The sequence below is a fragment of the Artemia franciscana genome, chromosome 15 (genome assembly GCF_032884065.1).
Source record: "Artemia franciscana chromosome 15, ASM3288406v1, whole genome shotgun sequence".
Classification (NCBI taxonomy): Eukaryota; Metazoa; Arthropoda; class Branchiopoda; order Anostraca; family Artemiidae; genus Artemia; species Artemia franciscana.
In genome coordinates this window covers 34,822,936-34,846,166 of record NC_088877.1, presented here as the reverse complement: position 1 = coordinate 34,846,166, position 23,231 = coordinate 34,822,936, and the positions used below count along the sequence as shown (strand labels likewise).

At 34.3% G+C, this 23,231-nt stretch overlaps 1 protein-coding gene across 1 annotated transcript in view; it reads right to left on the bottom strand.

Annotated features, from left to right (window-relative positions):
* The window catches only part of LOC136036403 (prominin-1-A-like), a 106,113-nt gene extending 83,239 nt beyond the window's left edge, over positions 1–22,874 (bottom strand). The window contains exons 1-2 of the mRNA XM_065718610.1: positions 22,552–22,874; positions 6,411–6,472 (exon numbers count right to left, since the gene is read on the bottom strand). Coding sequence (XP_065574682.1) covers positions 6,411–6,472; positions 22,552–22,843 — 354 coding nt within the window. The 5' untranslated portion in view covers positions 22,844–22,874. The remainder of the gene's footprint in view (positions 1–6,410; positions 6,473–22,551) is intronic.
* Positions 22,875–23,231: the final 357 nt, after the last annotated feature.

The following is a 23,231-nucleotide window of genomic DNA, read 5'->3' as shown; positions in this document are numbered from 1 at the left end:
CAGGCTAATAAAGGGTCCCTCTTGATAGTTTATGAGGAGCTATTTGGTCCTAAAGGAAATATATTTCTCTGGAGATTAACAATAATTTGCTTTTTTTAACATTTTACATTCTAGTGCTGAAAACTTAGATTTTCGCTATTGAAAGGAGGAGTATTTGAGGAGCAACTCGTCCTTAGATTAACAGGCTTTTTCAGCTTGATAATATAATTTTTTTACAGCTTAAAATCATACAAACCTCATGGAATAACAATTGTTATGGTTTTTTCCAGGCTTTCAGTGATGTTCCAGGATGGATAAATGATCTCCTGATGAAATTTTTCGGGAAAGAAGAAGCAACCCTTGACAAGAAATCCCCCTACGTATGCATTTTATGATTCTTTAGAATATTATAATAGCTTAAACATGAAAGGGTGGTTCTACCGCCATATATAGGCTAAATTCTGGCTCCTAAATAATTAACTTGTACGGAGCGGGGGAGGTTCTATGGGTGCCAATGGTACCTTCGGGGGGCCAAAGTATGGAATCATTTCTGGTCATTAAACTTGAAGGTGGTAGTGTGGTTTCAACACATCTGAAGGTTCACTTTGGGTCCATCTATGATATGCTTTCTGGTCATTAAACCTTTAGATAGTAGTGAAGTCCATCTAGCTCTGAACCCTTACTATTAAGTGTAAGCAATTGTTCCCCTCAAAGATTTTCAGACTAATATTGTATTCTTTTTCAGCCAAATATAAATTCTATTTCATGATGAAATCATAAGTGTTTCAGTGAGCTAATAAGCTCTTATTATTCTTTAGGTTCACATTCCAATGCCACATCGCAATTAGGTTATAATTCATTTAAATCTCCACAAGAGGGTGAACGTGAGGGAAGTTTAGTGTAGCCCTATTAGTATAACTTCCCCCAACTTTTATTTAGACACTTTCGTGAAGGATTTTAGCCTTGGTAAAGAAATTTTTACATTTTTTTAAACAGCTACCATCTAGCAGGGTCATAAGGGTATTAGAAGATCAAATACCCGTCCCTCACAGTGAGAGTGATGTGGGAGAACCGAAAAAAGTGGTGCCAGCTCACCTCCTGTTTTTCCTGAGTTTTATCTAGCGGATTCGGCTTTTTGCCGTATTTATGATCTTAGGTATGGGTTTGGAGTACCATTTAATAGTCTTATAAGTGGTAGTATTTAATACGGATGCAGTAAACAGAGTCCTCTCTGAAATAAGAGAAGTTCTGGCCGTTATTTAAAAACAGATTTGAGAGAAGTTTCCGCTAGATACCTTTTTAATCATCATAGTCACATGGCATGCAAGTATTTTCCAAAGACTATTTAAAAACATCTTTTGATATTCTCCATGTTCCCTTATTAGTTCTAAAATATGTTTATTTATAAGGCATTTTGGGAAGTTTGACGAATTTAAAAATTTATAGAATTACTATCAAATGAGTCAAGGCTTTTATGATTTGTAATCAAATACCGTACCAAATCAATTAAATTGTAAGTCCTGCCCAGTATTATAACTTCAGTCTTTTTGTCATCAATTTGAACATGTTCATTTTCAGCAAGATAAGTCAAGAGTATTTTACTTTGCCCACAAAAGGATTAGGGTAGTTGATCTACAATACTTGATAAAACTTTAGATAATTAATCTTCTTGCTGTTTTGGCAGTTTTTGCAGTGGTGATGTTGGTAGTAAATTTTGAGGTTAATCAATAACATTTACTTTCAGTAGTCTTTCTCGGTAGGGGTTAGGGTTTCTTGTCGACAAGTTGAAAGGAATTCTTAACAAAATTAATTTTTTTACCATTGGCAATTGTCTCATTATTAATTAATTTATCAAGATTATTTTCAAATTGCTCCTTTGGTGAAAGAGCAAGTTCTAAGGGGGTCAATTTGTAAGGTTTTGCCATCTATAGAATAGTGTCTTTAAGTCCAGCAGTTATTGTCAGTAACAATGAAAAGAAACTACCACCCGCTTGAACAAGGCGTTTAATTTTAAAATCTTTTCATTTCTTTTTGCCATCTAGAGCATTTACAAGTGAACGATGTTGCTTTGTCCGTTGCTTGTTGAACATTGCCTTCTGTTAAATTTCAACAAAACACAGATAGGAGATTAATGAAGTCATTGTGAATGCCGTGTTTGAGTATAGGCTTCCTAAGTCACGGTTTTGAATTACGTAGGACGGAAAACAAATAGCTATTTTTCATGTAGTTTCTTCGGTGTCATGGCGTCATCAGTGACCCTTTTTACTATTTTCGGGTAGATTTAAGGTAATTTCATTATGAAAAATATCTCTGACCAAACGCAACTCTTCGAGCGTGGTTTGATTGAGATCCAATAGAATCTAACCAGAGGTTTATTAGTTGCCTAATTGTATGCCAACAAAACTCTGTTTCGGGGGAAGGTTAGCAATGTGCTTTTGTTTTGAAGTTGTCAATTGCATGCTCCTGTTCTCTACCAAACAAGTATTATACAGACTCAATGAATCCCTAGGCAACAGTTTATTTATGCGCGAGAAAACAAAATCCTTTATTGAGTCTTGAAGTTCCACTGGTATTTCACTATCAATATCGTAAAACCATGCTTGTGGTCTATTCTTCACAACAGTGGCGATTTCGGGGAAACTTAGATCACAAGGATTGTCCAGGCATTTGTAATTCCCTCACGGTAAGTAGTATTGAGACATTATGAGGATCTGGAAAATAAAAATCAAAATCTAACCCAAATTTAGGGTTAGCCAATAACACAAAGGTATGTGTTATTATTTTCAATTGTTTCTATTTAGTTTCTAATAGCAGCAAATCTTTAGATGAGTTGGGTATGATGTTGTATAAAAATGCTCAATTTACCCATGCGCCATCTACATGTTCACCGTTCTTGAAACGTTCCAATTCTGATAATATAAATTTCAAATAATAGATTGAATTGTACATGTAAACCGGCAGATAAAATTGCTGTTTAACATTTAAACTACATGATTTATGTGCCATTCCATGAAAGTTACTCCAACACGATAAAATTAAATTCTTAAATAGTAATGGTCGTGAACTGACATTTCCCCACTACCCTCAATAAACTTATTCTTACAAACCCACCACATGTTTTATTTTTAATTCAAGGAGAGATGAAAATTCAGCCTTTGGTAGGATGTGCGAGAGTGTGCTCAATATGAGTCGTTGTGACGTTGTGACCAACCCAAAAGAATGTGCCCAAATCATTGTATATCTGAATATCATATCTGTCACGATCTTAGACTCCAATATGGTACTTTAACAAAGAAAAACGAAATTTAGTTTTAAACAAAAATATTAAAGCTGGTAGCGAAATTTTAGAAATTTCAAAAAAACTCATGTTGGAATTTTATTACAATGTGCGTAAGCTCCACTGAGAGGAGAAGGGTCAAGTTCTAGGCTATTGTGGGGATACAGATACATTATTTTTAAAAGTTAAAATCTAAAAATTGATTTGACGGTTTGGAAAACGGTGAGCACATTAGCTCTCAAATGAACAAAATCCCTTGGGACGAGTCTGTTTATCTAATGCTAGTGAAGTGCTAGACCCCAAATAAGTTGTTATTTTTCAAATCGTAGACGGGGAGTGACTAGATATCCAGTGGTGTTCTTACACGTCCGAAGGTGTACTGTGTGCAAACGCACAATACGTAAATCAAAAAAGTTTGCAAAAGGGTGCCTCCACACTATGTAAAGGAAAATTTTGAGATGAGGGTTTAGATAAACTCTGCAGAGAATAATTGAATTCCAAGGACGAAGGTCAAGGCTATTTTCTCTTTGAAATTAAAAAAAAAGGTTAGAGTAGGGTATATGCACTTATATTTTAATAGATCATACATTTAATCGTTAGAAAAGCAGCTTGTTTAAGGGGGGAATAAGCTATTAAAAACGTTGCTTTTTTCTACTTGGATGAGTTGGCTTAAGGGTTTAAAAAAAACTATACGAATCTGAAATAACGGATTTTTTTCAGTATGTGTTATTACTTTCAATTGTTTTCCATTTGGATTCTAAGAGCAGCAAAGTTTTAGATGAGTTGGGTATGATGTTGTACATAAATTCTCAATCTACCCATGCGCCATCTACCCATGCACCGTTGTTGATACGTTCCAATTCTGGTAATATAAATTCAAATAATAGATTGAATTGTACATGTAAACCGGCAGATAAAATTGCTGTTTAACATTTAAACTACATAATTTATGTCCCATTCCATGAAAGTTACTCCAACACGATAAAATTAATTCTTAAATAGTAATGGTCGTGAACTGACATTTCCCCACTACCCTCAATAAACTTATTCTTACAAACCCACCACATGTTTTATTTTTAATTCAAGGAGAGATGAAAATTCAGCCTTTGGTAGGATGTGCGAGAGTGTGCTCAATATGAGTCGTTGTGACGTTGTGACCAACCCAAAAGAATGTGCCCAAATCATTGTATATCTGAGTATCATATCTGTCATGATCTTAGACTCCAATATGGTCCTTTAACAAAGAAAAAAAAATTTAGTTTTAAATAAAAATATTAAAGCTGGTAGCGCAATTTTAGAAATTCCAAAAAAACTCATGTAGGAATTTTATTACAATGTGTGTAAGCTCCACTGACCGAAGAAGGGTCAAGTTCTAGGCTATTGTGGGGATACAGATACATTATTGTTAAAAGTTAAAAACTAAAAATTGTTTTGAAGGTTTGGAAAACGGTGAGCACATTAGCTCTCAAATCAACAAAATCCCCTGGGACGAGTCTGTTTATCTGATGCTAGTGAAGTGCCAGGCCCCAAATCAGTTGTTATTTTTCAAATCGTAGACGGGGAGTGACTAGATATCCAGTGGTATTCTTACACGTCCGAAGGTGTACTGTGTGCAAACGAACAATACGTAAATCAAAAAAGTTTGCAAAAGGGTGCCTCCAGACTATGTAAAGGAAAATTTTGAGATGAGGGTTTAGATAAACTCTGTAGAGAATAATTGAATTCCAAGGACGAAGGTCAAGGCTATTTTCTCTTTGAAATTTAAAAAATATACGGTTAGAGTAGGGTATATGCCCTTACATTTTAATAAATCATACATTTAATCGTTCAAAAAGCAGCTTGTTTAAGGGGGGAATAAGCTATTAAAAACGTTGCTTTTTTCTACTTGGATGAGTTGGCTTAAGGGTTTAAAAAAAACTATACGAATCTGAAATAACGGATTTTATTCAGTATGTGCTATTACTTTCAATTGTTTTCCATTTGGATTCTAAGAGCAGCAAAGTTTTAGATGAGTTGGGTATGATGTTGTACATAAATTCTCAATCTACCCATGCGCCATCTACATGTTCAGAATTCTTGAAATGACCCAATGCTGAAAATATAAACTTCAAATCTTAGATTAAATTGTACATGTAAACCGACAGACAAAACTGCTGTTTAACGTTTAAACTACATGGTTTATGTGCCACTGATAATAAATTTTACGATATATTTTAGTAAGCCAATCAAATATGTTCATATGTTCACATATGATTTACATGTCAGAATTTAAGCGAGTAAAAATGATGGAAATACGTTCTGAGACCATACTGGATATGCATGACGTATGAGAACAAGAAAGGAAATAATAAATGAAAAGAGCAAAATCAAATAGGTAAAAACGAAAATTTGTCAGCCAGGGTGTCTTTTCTCCAGAGTTCACTTAAGAAGGTTAGATTTTGTTTTTGTTGTTTTTTTTTCCTTTCTTTTCTTTTTTTTTGTAGCACTGAGGACGACTTGACGGAGGTCCTTGCCGAAATATTTGCATGATTTTCATCTTCATATTTTGCTTCTGGCTGAAAAAATCCTCGTTTTTCACCATTATCTGATTTCACTCATTTATTTGATTTTTCTCTTTTCATTTATTATTTCCTTTCTTGTATTCATACGATGAAAATGATGGAAGTTTTATGGCAGATTCTAGTAAGCCAATCATATTATCATAATACACGCCAAACTCACATATCATTTGCATGCCATACTTTAAGCGAATTAAAAGGATAAAAATGACAAATCTTGTTAAGCAATACACGCTATATTCACAGATTCTTTGTCAAAGTTTGAGCAAGTAAAATGATGGAACTTTTTAGTCACAGCATTTTTATAAGTAAACTTGCTGATCCTCTACAATTTACCCATTCTCAGAATAATGTAAATAATAACCATCGGTCAATCGATATGCTAATTTGATATAGTGGGGGGGGGGCAATAATAATTCCTCAAAGTCTAGAGGGAAGGAATTGTGTTTCTGTTTTCAATTTTTCAATGAAATTACCCAAGACTAAGACTTTGGAGAGGAACAGATTCCCTCTAACCCGGACTCCCACCCAAAATTACTGTCAGTGATAGCAAAAGCCAAAAAAGCGAAAAAATTTGGAAAAAAAGAAAAAATTACCTCTTTTATAAGATTCCAAAAACTACTCCTTCCTGGGTCTGTTATTACATCTCTTAGAGTGTCTGAAAAATTGATAAGAGCGAAGGATAAAGAGCTTCAGTGGTGTCAACAAATACAATTTAGTTTATGTTACCAAAAATAGTTAAACCGTTAGGCTCTACCAAACGAACCATTCGGGAAAACACCATTACCAGATGGGGCTCTTGATAGATCGCGGTAAAACTCTTTTTGTTAAGTTCGATATGATATAGCTTACAATTAGTATATAACCTTGGCTGCACCTGAATCGGACCAATAGTAATAAAACTTTAAAAAACGGAATTTGTAAAAATGGAATTGTCAAAAAACAGAAAGTATATATATAAAACCTCTTTTTGGTTAAATATAGGCTCCACCCTCCCCCTTTCCTCTCAAGATATAAAGCGGCAAATTTGGAATTTATCTCAGTTTTTAACAAAAATGTGGTATTTTCATAGATATATTTCTAGATATATTCTAAAAATGGCTAAATACTCTGCAGAACCCACCAAAGCTACTACCATCGGGAATAAATCCTCATGCTTGCTATTTTCAAAACGTCTCGGGATAACGAAATTTTTTTAAAATAGATTCAGAAGAATGAAAGATCTAAAGCCGAACTGGCCTACCATGGAAAGGCTAAGAAATAAGCCTGGTCACAACAAACGGATCTGTTGCTAATATGAAGATTAACAAGAGAAGTAATCAATCGAATATTCCACCCATATGCTTCAATACGTCTTCAGCATTAAAAAAGGAGAGAGAAAAAGAAACAAACGACTAGAATCTAAAACTAAAAGATTATAAATAAAAAACTAATTTAAAACTAAAAAACAACTAATATATTTGTATGAATAATGCTTGCATATACATTTAGCCAGCTACTTCTTCAACACACTAAAGCAACTGGTAAAAATAAGATTATAAATTTAAAATTTACAATGAACTCAATTTTCTGCTGAGAAATAATCCTCCGGTTGGCATTCATTGCTGCCAATCTTTGTTGTTTTTTTGATTATTTATTTACTACATTTGAGATTTTATAGGATTTCGCTTTTGAATATAGGTTCATTTTTTTTTAACTAATGTCTTAAATAGAATCAATGTTTAAATATCAATTGTCCCTATTAATTGGTAAATTTGCTTTATTTGTTTTTTAATTGTATTGTTTTTATTTGTAATGCTTCCCTAGCCCATTGCATGATACCTTTATCATTGGAAATAACCGTTGCTTTCTCGAATTGTACAAAACGGTCGAGATCATAGAAAAGATGTTCCGTTTAAGAGGATACAACCGCCTCTGGAGGCTTCATAAATTTGAGAGTGTTGTTGAATTTCAGTGCTCAATAAAACCTGCCAAACGTTCCAGTGCTCGATAAACTGTTAGTGAGTTTCAACATGCATGAAAAGTTTCAAATTAACATTCTAAGCTGTTCCTGAAACATAGCTGATTCGCTCTTTTAATTACCTGCATCTACATAACGTGTTTCAGTTTAACTAAATATCATCTTTAATATTCTCCGAAAGTTTTAACTTAGTACTCCTAACTTCAGAAGTACAACATGTAGTCGTCGTAGTGGCAATTGTAGGATTAGTAGTCGTATTAGCAGCTTTAGCAGTAGTACCTGTCAAATTAGCAGTGGTAGTAGCATCAAGCAATTTTGCCTTTTGTCGAGTTCAACATCCCTCTTAGCATGCCCTGAAAGTTTCAAATCAATCCCCTAGTTCAAGTTCCCCTCAGCATTCTTTGAAAATTTTACCTTCATACCCTTAGCATTAGTTGCAGCAGTAGTCACATTAGTAGATGTATCACAGTAGTAATAGCAGCAGGATTAGTGGTTTTATCAAAAATAGTAGCAGTAGTAATGTGTATGAATACCCTTTCAGGTCAGCTGAAAATGCCCCTCATCAAGCCCTGGAAGTCTCAACTTAATGCCATAAACTTTTGCAATGATATTGCCGGTATGCAGGGGCGGATCCAGGATTTTCTTTAGGGGGGGCGCATAATGGGTTGCTCGGGTAAACTTGAGAACAAAGAAATGCCTGCAATTTAAAGGGAAGCTCGAAAACTATGCGTCGTAGGTAGGTAGTGGAAATGGTCGTAAATTTAATCCAAAACCTGGTGAGGGTTAAAGTTCTAATAAATCTGTTGAAATTGAAATGGAATAAAATATTGATGCAAAAAATAGTGAGTTATAAAAACCATCCCGCCATTAGAAATATATATATTCATATATATATATATATATATATATATATATATATATATATATATATATATATACTAGCTGTTGGGGTGGCGCTTCGCGCCACGCCAACACCTAGTTGGTGGGGCGCTTCGCGCCCCCCGAGCCCCCCCGCGCGCGTAAGTCGTTACGCGCCATATATATGTTTTTAACTACGTAAAACATGCGAATATACAACATTCTTCGCTGTCCCATTGTCTATGCATATAAATAGATTGTCAGATTTACTGACTCTTGAACATGCAACATATAATTGTCCATGGGAAAAACAATCCGTATTCAAATCTATACCTCATTATTCTAATGATGTGTCCCTGTGTCCCGGTCGTCATTTATATTCCCTGTGTCCCGGTCGTCATTTGTGTCCCGATGTCCCAGTTTGTAATTTCTCTTGGTCGTCATTTATATTCCCTGTGTCCTGGTCATCATTTGTGTCCCGGTCTGTAATTTCTATTAGAACAATCCCTGTGTCCCGGTCGTCATTTATATATCCCGCCTGTGCCCCCGGCGTCATCGTTGTAGTTGTGTCCCAATGTCCCGGTCGTCATTTATATTCCCTGTGTCCTGGTCGTCATTTGTGTCCCGTTGTCCCGGTCTGTAATTTCTATTCGAACAATCCCTGTGTCCCGGTCGTCATTTATATATCCCGCCTGTGCCCCCGGCGTCCCCGTTGTAGTTGTGTCCCTATTTCCCGGTCGTAATTTATATTCCCTGTGTCCCGGTTGTGATTTGTGTCCGGGTGTCCCAGTCTTTAATTTCTCTTTTTAATTGTCCATGGGAAAAACAATCCGTATTCAGATCTATTCCTCATTATTCTAATGATGTGTCCCTGTGTCCCGGTCGTCATTTATATTCCCTGTGTCCTGGTCGTCATTTGTGTCCCTGTATCCCAGTTTGTAATTTCTCTTTGAGTGTCCCGGTCGTCATTTATATTCCCTGTGTCCCGGTGTCCCGGTCGTCATTTGTGTCCCGGTCTGTAATTTCTATTCGAACAATCCCTGTGTCCCGGTCGTCATTTATATATCCCGCCTGTGTCCCCAGCGTCCCTGTTGTAGTTGTATCCCTATGTCCCGGTCGTCATTTATATTCCCTGTATCCCGGTCGTGATTTGTGTCCGGGTGTCCCAGTCTGTAATTTCTCTTTGAGGTTCCCGGTCGGCATTTATATTCCCTGTGTCCCGGTCGTCATTTGTGTCCCGGTGTCCCGGTATGTAATTTCATCAGTTGACAAACATGACGTCAGTCGACAAACAACTTCATAACGCATACAGCTCAATCCTTATAATGACGTCAGTCGACAAACATGACGCCAGTCGACACACAAACATGACGTCACTCGACACACACACACACAGACAACTTATTTATATATATATATATATACACTAGCTGTTGGGGTGGCGCTTCGCGCCACCCCAACACCTAGTTGGTGGGGCGCTTCGCGCCCCCCCAAGCCCCCCCGCGCGCGTAAGTCGTTACGCGCCATATTAGTTACGCGCCATTGTAGTTGTGTCCCTGTGTCCCACCTGTGAATAGAGATAGATATAAATATATGTTTTTAACTACGTAAAACATGCGAATATACAACATTCTTCGCTGTCCCATTGTCTGTGCATATAAATAGATTGTCAGGTTTACTGACTCTTGAACATGCAACATATAATTGTCCATGGGAAAAACAATCCGTATTCAGATCTATACCTCATTATTCTAATGATGTGTCCCTGTGTCCCGGTCGTCATTTATATTCCCTGTGTCCCGGTCGTCATTTGTGTCCTGGTGTCCCAGTTTGTAATTTCTCTTTGAGTGTCCCGGTCGTCATTTATATTCCCTGTGTCCCGGTGTCCCGGTCGTCATTTGTGTCCCGGTGTCCCGGTCCGTAATTTCTATTCGAACAATCCCTGTGTCCCGGTCGTCATTTATATATCCCGCCTGTGCCCCCGGCGTCCCCGTTGTAGTTGTGTCCCTGTGTCCCGGTCGTCATTTATATTCCCTGTGTCCCGGTCGTGATTTGTGTCCGGGTGTCCCAGTCTGTAATTTCTCTTTGAGGTTCCCGGTCGTCACTTATATTCCCTCTGTCTCGGTCGTCATTTGTGTCCCGGTCTGTAATTTCTCTTTGAGTGTTTTTTCTGTTTAGTTTTTTTTTAGTTTTTTACCTTTTTTCTTTTTTCAGTTTTCTTTTTCTTCTTTATTTTTCAGCGTCACTATGAAGTACATATCGACGAACCTTTATTTTTTTAACTTAAATCTGGTAGGCATTGATGACCTTATCCAAGTCAAAATCCCAAACCCAATCATCATCGCTATCATTTTCAGTTTTGATATGTTTTGACTCTCGCTGTCCAGGTGGATTTTCATCTAACTGCTCGGTTTTGCGTTCAAATACCATTAATGACGTCACCGTCAAAGCAAAAATGACGACAACTAATTTCATGACGGCAGTCAACACAGAAACATGACGTCACCTGATCCACAGACAGACAGACAACTTATTTTATATATATATATATATATATATATATATATATATATATATATATATATATATATATATATATATATATATATATATATATAGCAGTTCACCATCTACAGAAAAATTATATTTAATGTTTTCTGCATAATTTTTTCCCTTTACACTTCTGAACGTTACAGCGAGTGAGTTAATCATTTTATCGTCAAAAAAAGACCTAAAGCCGTCTTTTGGGGTCGTGCACTCTATGTGACAATTTGTATAGGTCAAACCATTTAGCATGTCGCCTAACTTTGTGAAATCGCTTAATAACTATGGTAGTAATGAAGAGTAGGAAATGAGGATAATGATACAGCTTGTATATTCGTAAAAGATATATTAAACATTAAACACTAGTTCTTTTAGCACCGCAACAGGAAAAATAGAGTGTTTTTCTTGTTATATTTTAACAGATTGAAATGCAAAGAAAACGTTTAAAGCGAGGGTTTCAAGTATAGGCAATAAAGCAATAACTATTCACTGTTTCTTTTGAAAAATAGGTTTATAATGCACAGTGTCAATTTTCAAGTGTCAAGTGTCAAATTTCTCCACGTTTTAAAGTTCAATATATTTCGCTTAAATTACAGAATTCACACTTTTATAAGAAAAAGTCTTCTCAATTTCCACTCCCGCCATATCTATTTATTACACGATTAATTGTCTACCTCAATATTTAGGTGAATGTTTGTAATGGCTAGTCCTGTCAGTCTAGAATCATGTCAGTTTAGAACTCTTCGTTAGTATTTCCTCTTCTATTCATCCAAAAATATTTGAATATAGACCAAAATCATCAGAAAAATATGAACTATAATAAATATGCATGTTGGTATTTGATTCAAACTAAGTATATGACTAGAAATACTCCTTAAAAAAATTATTTTTTGTTTTTTATTTTTGTATTTGATAGGTATAGATTGGCGATTTAAATTCTCAGGGTTTCACACGGTGGTATATTTCTAATTATTTGTTTTTTAATCTTGAGATTTTCAGATATTCAATTCAAACGTTTAAATACGCCTGTTAAACACATATATAAAAATCTGAAATTTGACTCAGATTTGGCATTAAGTAAAAGAATTGTCCTTTAAAAATTATGATTTATAAGCAACTAATCGTGAAAATATGATTGGATGGAATGTATCTAAGTAGGTATAAAAATCCTCAGCAGTATACATTTCAGTTTCGACAATTTTATCGACAAATATATGCAATCCCTATTCAAGAGCATAACTATATTTTGTGATTGGTTGGTATTGAGAAGGTGAGAAATTCTGAATTAATATTGTAGTTGCATTTCATTTCCGTGGTTAACTCAAGTTGTATAAATTTTCCCTTTTGATAAATATTTTATTAGTAAATGTTTAAAAAAAAATCGATGGCATTTCACTGATTCAAAATGAGAATTCAGGGACCCATCTACACAAGCTAGATAAAAAAAAAAAACATAGGTATTTGCCTTCTTTTATAAGCAATTTTTCGAAAATTTATTTTTCTTAAATGATTACTCCGACCTTGGAAGTAGTATTTTGACTCATATAAATAGTTTTAAGCATATACTTATATGAACTTATATTAAAGTTCTAAATAGTTTGGCCTTTATTTTAATGTTTTAGGATGAACAGAGGAGGTGATGTGTTACATAATGCAGAGCTTCAATGAGATGAAAATAGGCAGTAAAGTGGACACCATTTCCCCACGAAAATGCAAAACTTAAATTAATAATTTTGCACGTCTCATAAATTTACTTTCTATTATACAAATCCCCCTAAAAACAACATTGTTGAAAAACCACCCTGCTTTGCAAAAAAGCAAACCCAAAAACCGAAACAGACAGCCAAAAAAAGTAATGATATCAATTTCTTCATCTTAGTGTCATAGCAAGACTCGAAAACAAATTTTTGACAGTAAAAAGAAGTAAACATTTTGCTTTTCATCCCGTTGTGACAGTATAATCCTCAAATATCATTTCGACAGCCTAAATCAATCAATCAATCAATATTCATTAATTCAAATTAAAAGTACACAAAAACAATATTATGCCCCAACAGAGAGCAGAGCTCGTAAGGCTGGGGCAGTACAAATACATAGAAAAGAAAGCACAACGTCTCATCATACTAATAATTCCAAAAAGAAATAAAACTAAAACAGAAAAAAAGCATACAAGGTAAGAGATAACAGAGGATGCCACCCCAGCGCGAGAACACCACAACAAAATACCTCTTTTTATAATTAAATAAAAGAAAAAAGTTTTTTAAACTGAAAGTAAGGAGCGACATTAAAACTTAATACGAACAGTAATTATTCTGTATATTAAAGGGGCTGTTCTTCCTTAATGACCTGCTCTTTACGCTAAAGTTTGATTCTATCTAACAGTTCTATTTTTAAAACAATAAAAAACTTCATCGTAAAGAGCGAGGTATTGAGGAAGGAACAGCCTCTTTCATATACGGAAAAATTTCTGTTTGTTTTAAGTTTTAATGTCGCTCCTTACTTTAAGTTGAAAAAACTTGTATTTTACAAGCTGATGGTTGGTACACCCCAACACCTATTTGGTGGGGGCGCTTCGCGCCCCCCAAGCCCCCCCCGCGCACGTAAGTCGTTACGCGCCATATTAGTTACGCGCCATTGTAGTTGTGTCCCTATGTCCCACCTGTGAATATATATATATATATATATATATATATATATATATATATATATATATATATATATATATATATATATATATATATATATATATATGTTTTTAACTACGTAAAACTTGCGAATATGCAACATTCTTTGCTGTCCCATTGTCTGTGCATATAAATAGATTGTCAGGTTTACCGACTCTTGAACATGCAACATATAATGGTCCATGGGAAAACAATCCGTATTCAGATCTATATCTCATGATTCTAATGATTGCCCTTGAGCTTTGTTGATGGTGATTGCTAATCGACGATTCCCTGTGTCGCCGTCGTAATTTTTTTTTTTTTTTTTTGGTTTTTACTTTTTTTTTAGTTATTTTCTTTTTTCTTTCTATTTTTTTTATTTATATTTTTTTTAGTTTTGTTTTTCTCCTTTATTTTTCATTTTTTTTCCTTTTTTTTATTTTTTTTCTTTTTTAGTTTTTTTCTAGTTTTTTAGCTTTTTTAGTTTTTTTATTAGTTTTTAGTTTTTTTTTCTTTTTAGTTTTTTTGTAGTTTTTACCTTTTTTTTTTTAGTTTTTTTAGTTTTTTTTACTTATGTCCTGGTCGTCGTTTATACTCCCTGTGTCCCGGTCGTCATTTGTGTCCCGGTGCTTTGTTGATGGTGATTGCTAATCGAACATTCCTTGTGTCCCGGTCGCTTTCTCTTTGAGTGTCCCGGTCGTCATTTATATTCCTTATGTGCCGGTGTCCCGGTCGTCATTTGTTTCCCGATGTCCCGGTCTGTAATTTCGTCAGTCGACAACATGACGTCAGTCGACACACAAACATGACGTCACCCGACAAACCCACACACACACGGACAACTTATTTTTATATATATACTAGCTGTTGGGGTGGCGCTTCGCGCCACCCCAACACCTAGTTGGTGGGGGCACTTCTTGCCCCCCCCCAGGCCCCCCCGCACGCGCAAGTCGTTACGCGCCATATTAGTTACGCGCCATTGTAGTTGTGTCCCTGTGTCCCACCTGTGAATATAGATAGATATATATATATTTTTAACTACGTAAAACTTGCGAATGTGCAACATTCTTGGCTGTCCCATTGTCTGTGAATAGATTGTCAGGTTTACCGACTCTTGAACATGCAACATATAATTGTCCATGGGAAAAACAATCTGTATTCAGATCTATACCTCATTATTCTAATGATTACCCTTGAGCTTTGTTGATGGTGATTGCTAATCGAACATTGCCTGTCTCCCTGTGGTCATTTATATATCCCCCTGTGCCCCCAGCATCCCCGTTGTTGTTGTTTCCCTGTGTCCCGGTCGTCATTTGTGTCCCGGTGTCCCAGTCTGTAATTTCTCTTTGAGTGTCGCGGTCGTCATTTATATTCCCTGTGTCCCGGTGTCCCGGTCGTCATTTTTGTTCCGGTCGTCATTTGTGTTCCGTTGTCCCGGTCTGTAATTTCTCTTTGAGTGTCCTGGTTGTCATTTATATTCCCTGTGTCCCGGTGCTTTGTTGATGGTGATTGCTAATCGAACATTCTTTGTGTCCCGGTCGCTTTCTCTTTGAGTGTCCCGGTCGTCTTTTATATTCCCTGTGTCCCGGTCGTCATTTGTGTCCCGATGTCCCGGTGTGTAATTTCGTCAATCAACAAACATGACGTCAGTCGACACATTTCTTTCTCTATCAGCCTCAATCCTGTCCTTGCTGTTCTTTTGATTCCTCGGCACGCTTTCTTTTCTTACTTTCTCTATCAGCCTCAAGCCTGTTTCCTTGCTGTTCTTTTGATTCCTCGGCACGCTTTCTTTTCTTACTTTCTCTATCAGCAGCAAGTTTTTGGCATAGACTCTTTGAGCATCTTCCTCGGCTGTTGCCATTGTAAGTTCATCAGTCATTTTACAGTTAAACATTAATAGATTTCTACGTGAACGCATGTCTTAAATATCTTTAATGACTTCACTGTCATAACAAAAATGACGGCAACTAACTTCTTGACGTCAGTCGACACAAAAACATGACGTCACCCGACAGACAGACCCACACACACACAGACAACTTATTTTTATATATATAGATATATAGATTACGTATATAAGGGAGTTTTCCCCCTCGTCAATACCTCGCTCTTTAAAATAAAGCTTGAATTTTGTTCCAATTTTTAAGAATGACCCCAGAGTCGTAGAATAAATACTTGAAATTGCAAAAAATATTTCAGCGTAAAGAGCGAGGTACTGAGGAGGAGACGAACGCCCTTATATACGTAATAAGTTCCGCTCGTTTTAAGTTTTAATGCTGCTCCTTACTTCCAGTGGAAAAAGAAATTATTTATTTTCTCATTTTTTTTTAAACAATGCTTGAAAATCCTGCACCCCCTTCATAGAAATTGTCTTCCCTCAATGATAAATTTCTCCATGGAACCCCCCCCCTCTCAATGCAAAAAAGTCCCCCTGAAAACGTCTATACACTTCCCAATGACCATTACTACAGGTAATGTGTAATAAGTAATATGTGTAACAATGGTCAAAGTTGGTAACTTGCACCCCCTCCCCGGGGACTGTGGCGGACTAGGTTGTCTCCAAGATATAGTTATTAGGTTTTTCGACTATATTGAGCAAAATTGCTATCTCAAAATTTCGATCTGGTGACTTCAAGAAAAATTAGCGTGGGAGGGAGCTTAGGTGCCCTCCAACTTTTGATCACTGAAAAAGGGTACTAGAACTTTTAATTTCCGTTAGAACTCGCCCCTTTGCGATATTCTAGGACTGCTGGGTCGACACAATCACCCCTGAAAAAAAACTCGCATCCGTGATTCTTCTGGCAAAAAATGCAAAATTCCATATTTTTGTGGATAGTAGCTTGAAACTTCTACAGTAGGGTTCTCTGATATGCTGAATCAGACGGTGTGATTTACTGATTTACTGAAGTTAAGATTCTATGACATCTAGGGGTTTTTCCCCTATTTTCTAAAATTAGGCAAATTCTCTCAATTTCGTAACTTTTGATGTGTAAGACTTTTGAACTTGATGAAACCTATATCTATATATATAAAAATAAGTTGTCTGTCTGTGGATGTGTGGATGGGTCAGGTGACGTCACCTGAAAAAACTGGATCAGGTGACGTCAAAACTGAAAAAACTAAAAAAAGGCAAAAACTACAAAAAAAACTAAAAACTAATAAAAAAAATAAAAAAGCTAAAAAACTAAAAAAACTATAAAGGTAAAAACCAATAAAAAACTAAAAAAAAAACTGAAAAAACTAAAAAAAGGCAAAAACTACAAAAAAAAACTAAAAACTAATAAAAAAAGTAAAAAAGCTAAAAAACTAAAAAAACTAAAAAAACTAAAAAAAGGTAAAAAACTAAAAAAAATAAAAAATAAAAAAAAACTAAAAAAAAGGAAAAAACTGAAAAATAAGCTAAAATAAAGGTAAAAACCAATAAAAAACTAAAAAGAAAAAAAGGAAAAAACTAATAAATGACGACACTCAAAGAGAAAGCGACCAGGACAAAAGGAATGTTCGATTAGCAATCAACAAAGCACCGGGACACAGGGAGTATAAATGACGACCAGGACATAAGTAAAAAAAAAAAACTATCTATATATATAAAAATAAGTTGTCAAACTAAAAAAAGGCAAAAACTACAAAAAAAACTAAAAACTAATAAAAAAAGCTAAAAAACTAAAAAAACTAAAAAAAAGGCAAAAACTACAAAAAAAACTAAAAACTAATAAAAAAAATAAAAAAGCTAAAAAACTAAAAAAACTAAAAAAACTAAAAAAAGGTAAAAAACTAAAAAAACTAAAAACTAAAAAAAACTAAAAAAGGAAAAAACTGAAAAATAAGCTAAAATAAAGGTAAAAACCAATAAAAAACTAAAAAAAAACTGAAAAAACTAAAAAAAGGCAAAAACTACAAAAAAACTAAAAACTAATAAAAAAAGTAAAAAAGCTAAAAAACTAAAAAAACTAAAAAAACTAAAAAAACTAAAAAAAGGTAAAAAACTAAAAAAAATAAAAAATAAAAAAAAACTAAAAAAAAAGGAAAAAACTGAAAAATAAGCTAACATAAAGGTAAAAACCAATAAAAACTAAAAAGAAAAAAAGGAAAAAACTAAAAAAAATTTTCATCTAAAAAACTAAAAAAAACTAAAAAAGGTAAAAACTAAAAGAACTAAAAAAGAAAAAAATAAATGACGACACTCAAAGAGAAAGCGACCAGGACAAAAGGAATGTTCGATTAGCAATCAACAAAGCACCGGGACATAGGGAGTATAAATGACGACCAGGACATAAGTAAAAAAAAAATTAACAAAACTAAAAAGAAGGTAAAAACTACAAAAAAACTAAAAAGAAAAAAAAACTAAAAACTAATAAAAAAACTAAAAAATCTAAAAATCTAAATAAACTAAAAAAGAAAAAAAAAGGAAAAAAATAAAGGAGAAAAACAAAACTAAAAAACGAATGTATATACAGACCGGGACACAGGGAATATAAATGACGACCGGGACACAGGGAATATAAATGACGACCGGGACACAGGGACACAACTACAACGGGGACACCGGGGGAAACAGGGGGATATAAATGACGACCGGGACAAATAAACTAAAAAGAAAAAAAAACTAAAAACTAATAAAAAAACTAAAAAATCTAAAAATCTAAATAAGCTAAAAAAGAAAAAAAAAGGAAAAAAATAAAGGAGAAAAACAAAACTAAAAAACGAATGTATATACAGACCGGGACACCGGGATACAAATGACGACCGGGACACAGGGAATATAAATGACGACCGGGACACAGGGACACAACTACAACGGGGACACCGGAGGAAACAGGGGGATGTAAATGACGACCGGGACACCGGGACAGGGAATGGTCGATTAGCAATCACCATCAACAAAGCTCAAGGGCAATCATTAGAATCATGAGGTATAGATCTGAATACAGATTGTTTTCCCATGGACCATTATATGTTGCATGTTCAAGAGTCGGTAAACCTGACAATCTATTTATATGCAAAGACAATGGGACAGCAAAGAATGTTGTATATTCGCAAGTTTTACGTAGTTAAAACCATATATATATATATCTATCTATATTCACAGGTGGGACATAGGGACACAACTACAATGGCGCGTAACTATTATGGCGCGTAACGACTTACGCGCGCGGGGGGGCTTGGGGGGGGGGGCGCGAAGCGCCCCCACCAACTAGGTGTTGGGGTGGCGCGAAGCGCCACCCCAACAGCTAGTATATATATATATATATATCAATATATATATATAAAAATAAGTTGTCTGTGGATCTGTGGATCAGGTTGACGTCATGACGTCAAAAACTACAAAAAAACTAAAAACTAATAAAAAAATAAAAAAGCTAAAAAACTAAAAAAACTAAAAAACTAAAAAAACTAAAAACTAAAAAAAAACTTAAAAAAAAGGAAAAAACTGAAAAATAGAAGAGAAAAAGAAAACTAATAAAATTAAGAATAAAAATAAAAAAAATAAAAAAGATAAAAACTAAAAAAAGAAAAAGAAAACTGAAAAAAGAAAAAATGTAAAAAACTAAAAAATACTAAAAAGAAAACACTCAAAGAGAAATTACAGACCGGGACACTCAAAGAGAAATTACAGACTGGGATACCGGGACACAAATGACGACCGGGACACAGGGAATATATCTTCTATCTATCTATATATATAAAAATAAGTTGTCTGTCTGTCTGTGGATCTGTGGATCAGGTTGACGTCATGACGTCAAAAACTACAAAAAAACTAAAAACTAATAAAAAAAAATAAAAAAGCTAAAAAACCAAAAAAACTAAAAAACTAAAAAACTAAAAAAACTAAAAACTAAAAAAAAAACTTAAAAAAAAGGAAAAAACTGAAAAATAGAAGAGAAAAAGAAAACTAATAAAATTAAGAATAAAAATAAAAAAAAATAAAAAAGATAAAAACTAAAAAAAAAAGTAAGAAGAAAAAACGAAAAAAAAATTAAAAAAGCTAAAAAAAAAGGTAAAAACCAATTAAAAACTAAAAAGAAAAAAAGGAAAAACCGCGCAGTTAGATGAAGATCCACCTGGACAGCGAGAGTCAAAACATATCAAAACTGAAAATGATAGCGATGATGATTGGGTTTGGGATTTTGACTTGGATAAGGTCATCAATGCCTACCAGATTTTAGTTAAAAAAAAACAAAGGTTCGGCGATATGTATTTCATAGTGAAGCTGAAAAATAAAAAAGAAAAAGAAAACTGAAAAAAGAAAAAATGTAAAAAACATGACGACAGGGACACAGGGAATATAAATGACGACCAGGACACGCTGAAAAATAAAAAAGAAAAAGAAAACTGAAAAAAGAAAAAATGTAAAAAACTAAAAAATACTAAAAAGAAAAAACACTCAAAGAGAAATTACAGACCGGGACACTCAAAGAGAAATTACAGACTGGGATACCGGGACACAAATGACGACCGGGACACAGGGAATATATCTTCTATCTATCTATATATATAAAAATAAGTTGTCTGTCTGTCTGTGGATCTGTGGATCAGGTTGACGTCATGACGTCAAAAACTACAAAAAAACTAATAAAAAAAATAAAAAACTAAAAAAACTAAAAAACTAAAAAAACTAAAAACTAAAAAAAAAACTTAAAAAAAAGGAAAAAACTGAAAAATAGAAGAGAAAAAGAAAACTAATAAAATTAAGAATAAAAATAAAAAAAAATAAAAAAGATAAAAACTAAAAAAAAAGTAAGAAGAAAAAACGAAAAAAAATTAAAAAAGCTAAAAAAAAGAGGTAAAAACCAATTAAAAACTAAAAAGAAAAAAAGGAAAAACCGCGCAGTTAGATGAAGATCCACCTGGACAGCGAGAGTCAAAACATATCAAAACTGAAAATGATAGCGATGATGATTGGGTTTGGGATTTTGACTTGGATAAGGTCATCAATGCCTACCAGATTTTAGTTAAAAAAAAACAAAGGTTCGGCGAGATGTATTTCATAGTGAAGCTGAAAAATAAAAAAGAAAAAGAAAACTGAAAAAAGAAAAAATGTAAAAAACATGACGACAGGGACACAGGGAATATAAATGACGACCAGGACACGCTGAAAAATAAAAAAGAAAAAGAAAACTGAAAAAAGAAAAAATGTAAAAAACTAAAAAATACTAAAAAGAAAAAACACTCAAAGAGAAAACAGACCGGGACACTCAAAGAGAAATTACAGACTGGGATACCGGGACACAAATGACGACCGGGACACAGGGAATATAAATGACGACCAGGACACAGGTATTTAAGAATATCGTTCAAACACAAATTTTTAATTATAAAAAGACCGTTGAAAGAGAAATTTCTAATTTTAAAATGACTGAAGAACCTACAATGGCAACACCTGAGGAAGCTGCTCAAAACGAATGTATTCAAGCCGAAGTAGCTGAGTTGGTAAAGCGTTATGTTTCAGGTTCTAGGTCCGAGAGGCTCCAGGTTTGAACCTTGGCTTTAGCATTAATACAAAAGAAGAAAAAAACTAAAAAAGGTAAAAACTACAAAAAAACTAAAAAGAAAATATATATATATTTATATTTTATATATATATTTTCTATATATTGTCTGTCTGTGTAACGATGACTCTGGTCAAACATTTTCAGATCAATTGCTGGCAATTGGAAACGAAAAGCTCCCAGTAGTGGGAAAGCCAAGAATGTTGTATATTCGCAATTTTTACGTAGTTTGAAACACATATATAAATCTATCTATATTCACAGGTGGGACACAGGGACACAACTACAATGGCGCGTAACTAATATGGCGCGTAACGACTTACGCGCGCGGGGGGGCTTGGGGGGGCGCGAAGCGCCCCGCCAACTAGGTGTTGGGGTGGCGCGAAGCGCCACCCCAACAGCTAGTATTATATATATTGATCTATTGAAAACTATATATTGCATAAAAATACAATTCTTTTGATGTAACTGTTGATATCAAAATTCTGTTTTTTACAGTTTAGGTTACTATTGAGCCGGGTCGCTCCTTACAACAGTTTGTTACCACGAACCGTTTGAAAACTATCTTCAGGAATCTGTCTGACTTTAAATTCCTTTTTTTTTTCATGTTATAATAAAAACTTAATCTTTTCTGTTTTCTAAAATTTACTTTCATCTATTCATTATTGTTATCATTATTATTCTGTTTTTGAGTTTTTTTTATTGTATTCTAGTGTACAATCTCCTTTCTTTTTATTTTGCATGTATTGTGTTATTTAGCGTATTGTTTATGGTTCTTTTGGTGTTTTATTATTTTTTATATGTTGACTACAACAAGCCAAGCTTCTTGCACCAAATAATCACTTAACATCTGTATTAGTGATTTAGTATGAATAAAATGATTGATTCTATATCTTGATCTACTGATTGACTTATGTCTCTAGACAGACGGCTAGAAAATCAATTATTTCAAGGGAATCTCAGGCCTTCGGTGTTCCTCTTTCTTACTTCTGCCTTTTGAGGGAAGCTAGGCAAGCAAAGTATATAATCAATGAACAGAATAAAACATAAGAAAATAATAGAATTTTTTGTTAAGATAACGCCCAAGCCATAGTATAGTCATCAGTTTAGACCCTAATTCAACTTTCAAATGTATTTTTACTGTCGAGACCCCCCTCCCACCACTCAAAGTCTAAAGCAGGAGATATGGCTATAGTCTGACTCGGTAAAATATCCAACCTACCCAGAGAAAACTTATCTGTCCTTAGGAGTGATATCACATCGGTAATATATCCAAACATAAGACTGCCATCTTTATACCCCAGAGACCTGATTTTGTATTCATCCCCTTCTAAGATCGCAGGAAACTCTAGCTTAAGATTATCCAGATTTATTTCCCTTGAATTGTTCGACACAGAGCTAGACCCTTTTGGAATCATGTGCTCAGACTCCATTCTTAACTCTGCTTTCACTCCTGGTGATGCTGATAAAGGTAAAAAGAAGTAAGAAAGAATGAAAATGAAGTGAGACAACATCACAGACCACGATACAAATGAAGACTGCTTCAAAATTGGGTCTGGAGAGCAAACTGATTCAGATATAAGGCTTCAGAAATCTATATTCGGATTGATTAAAACAAGGAAGGAATTAAAAATTTCTTTAATCCTTAGAAGGAAACTAAGCTTAGATTAATTCACAAAACGACTAATATACTTTATTGCTCGTTTTATTGAAAACTAACGAATTAAAAAGTGTGTTTTTGAGCTATTAATCCTGGACGGATGAGTAACATATTCAAATCTATGAATAGAAAAATGTACTGGGAATATTCAGCATTAAAATCGATCTAGCCTCAAAATTTAGAGAGATCATTCAATATTCAATTTGAATATTGAACGTGATTTGATTCAATTTTCTATATTC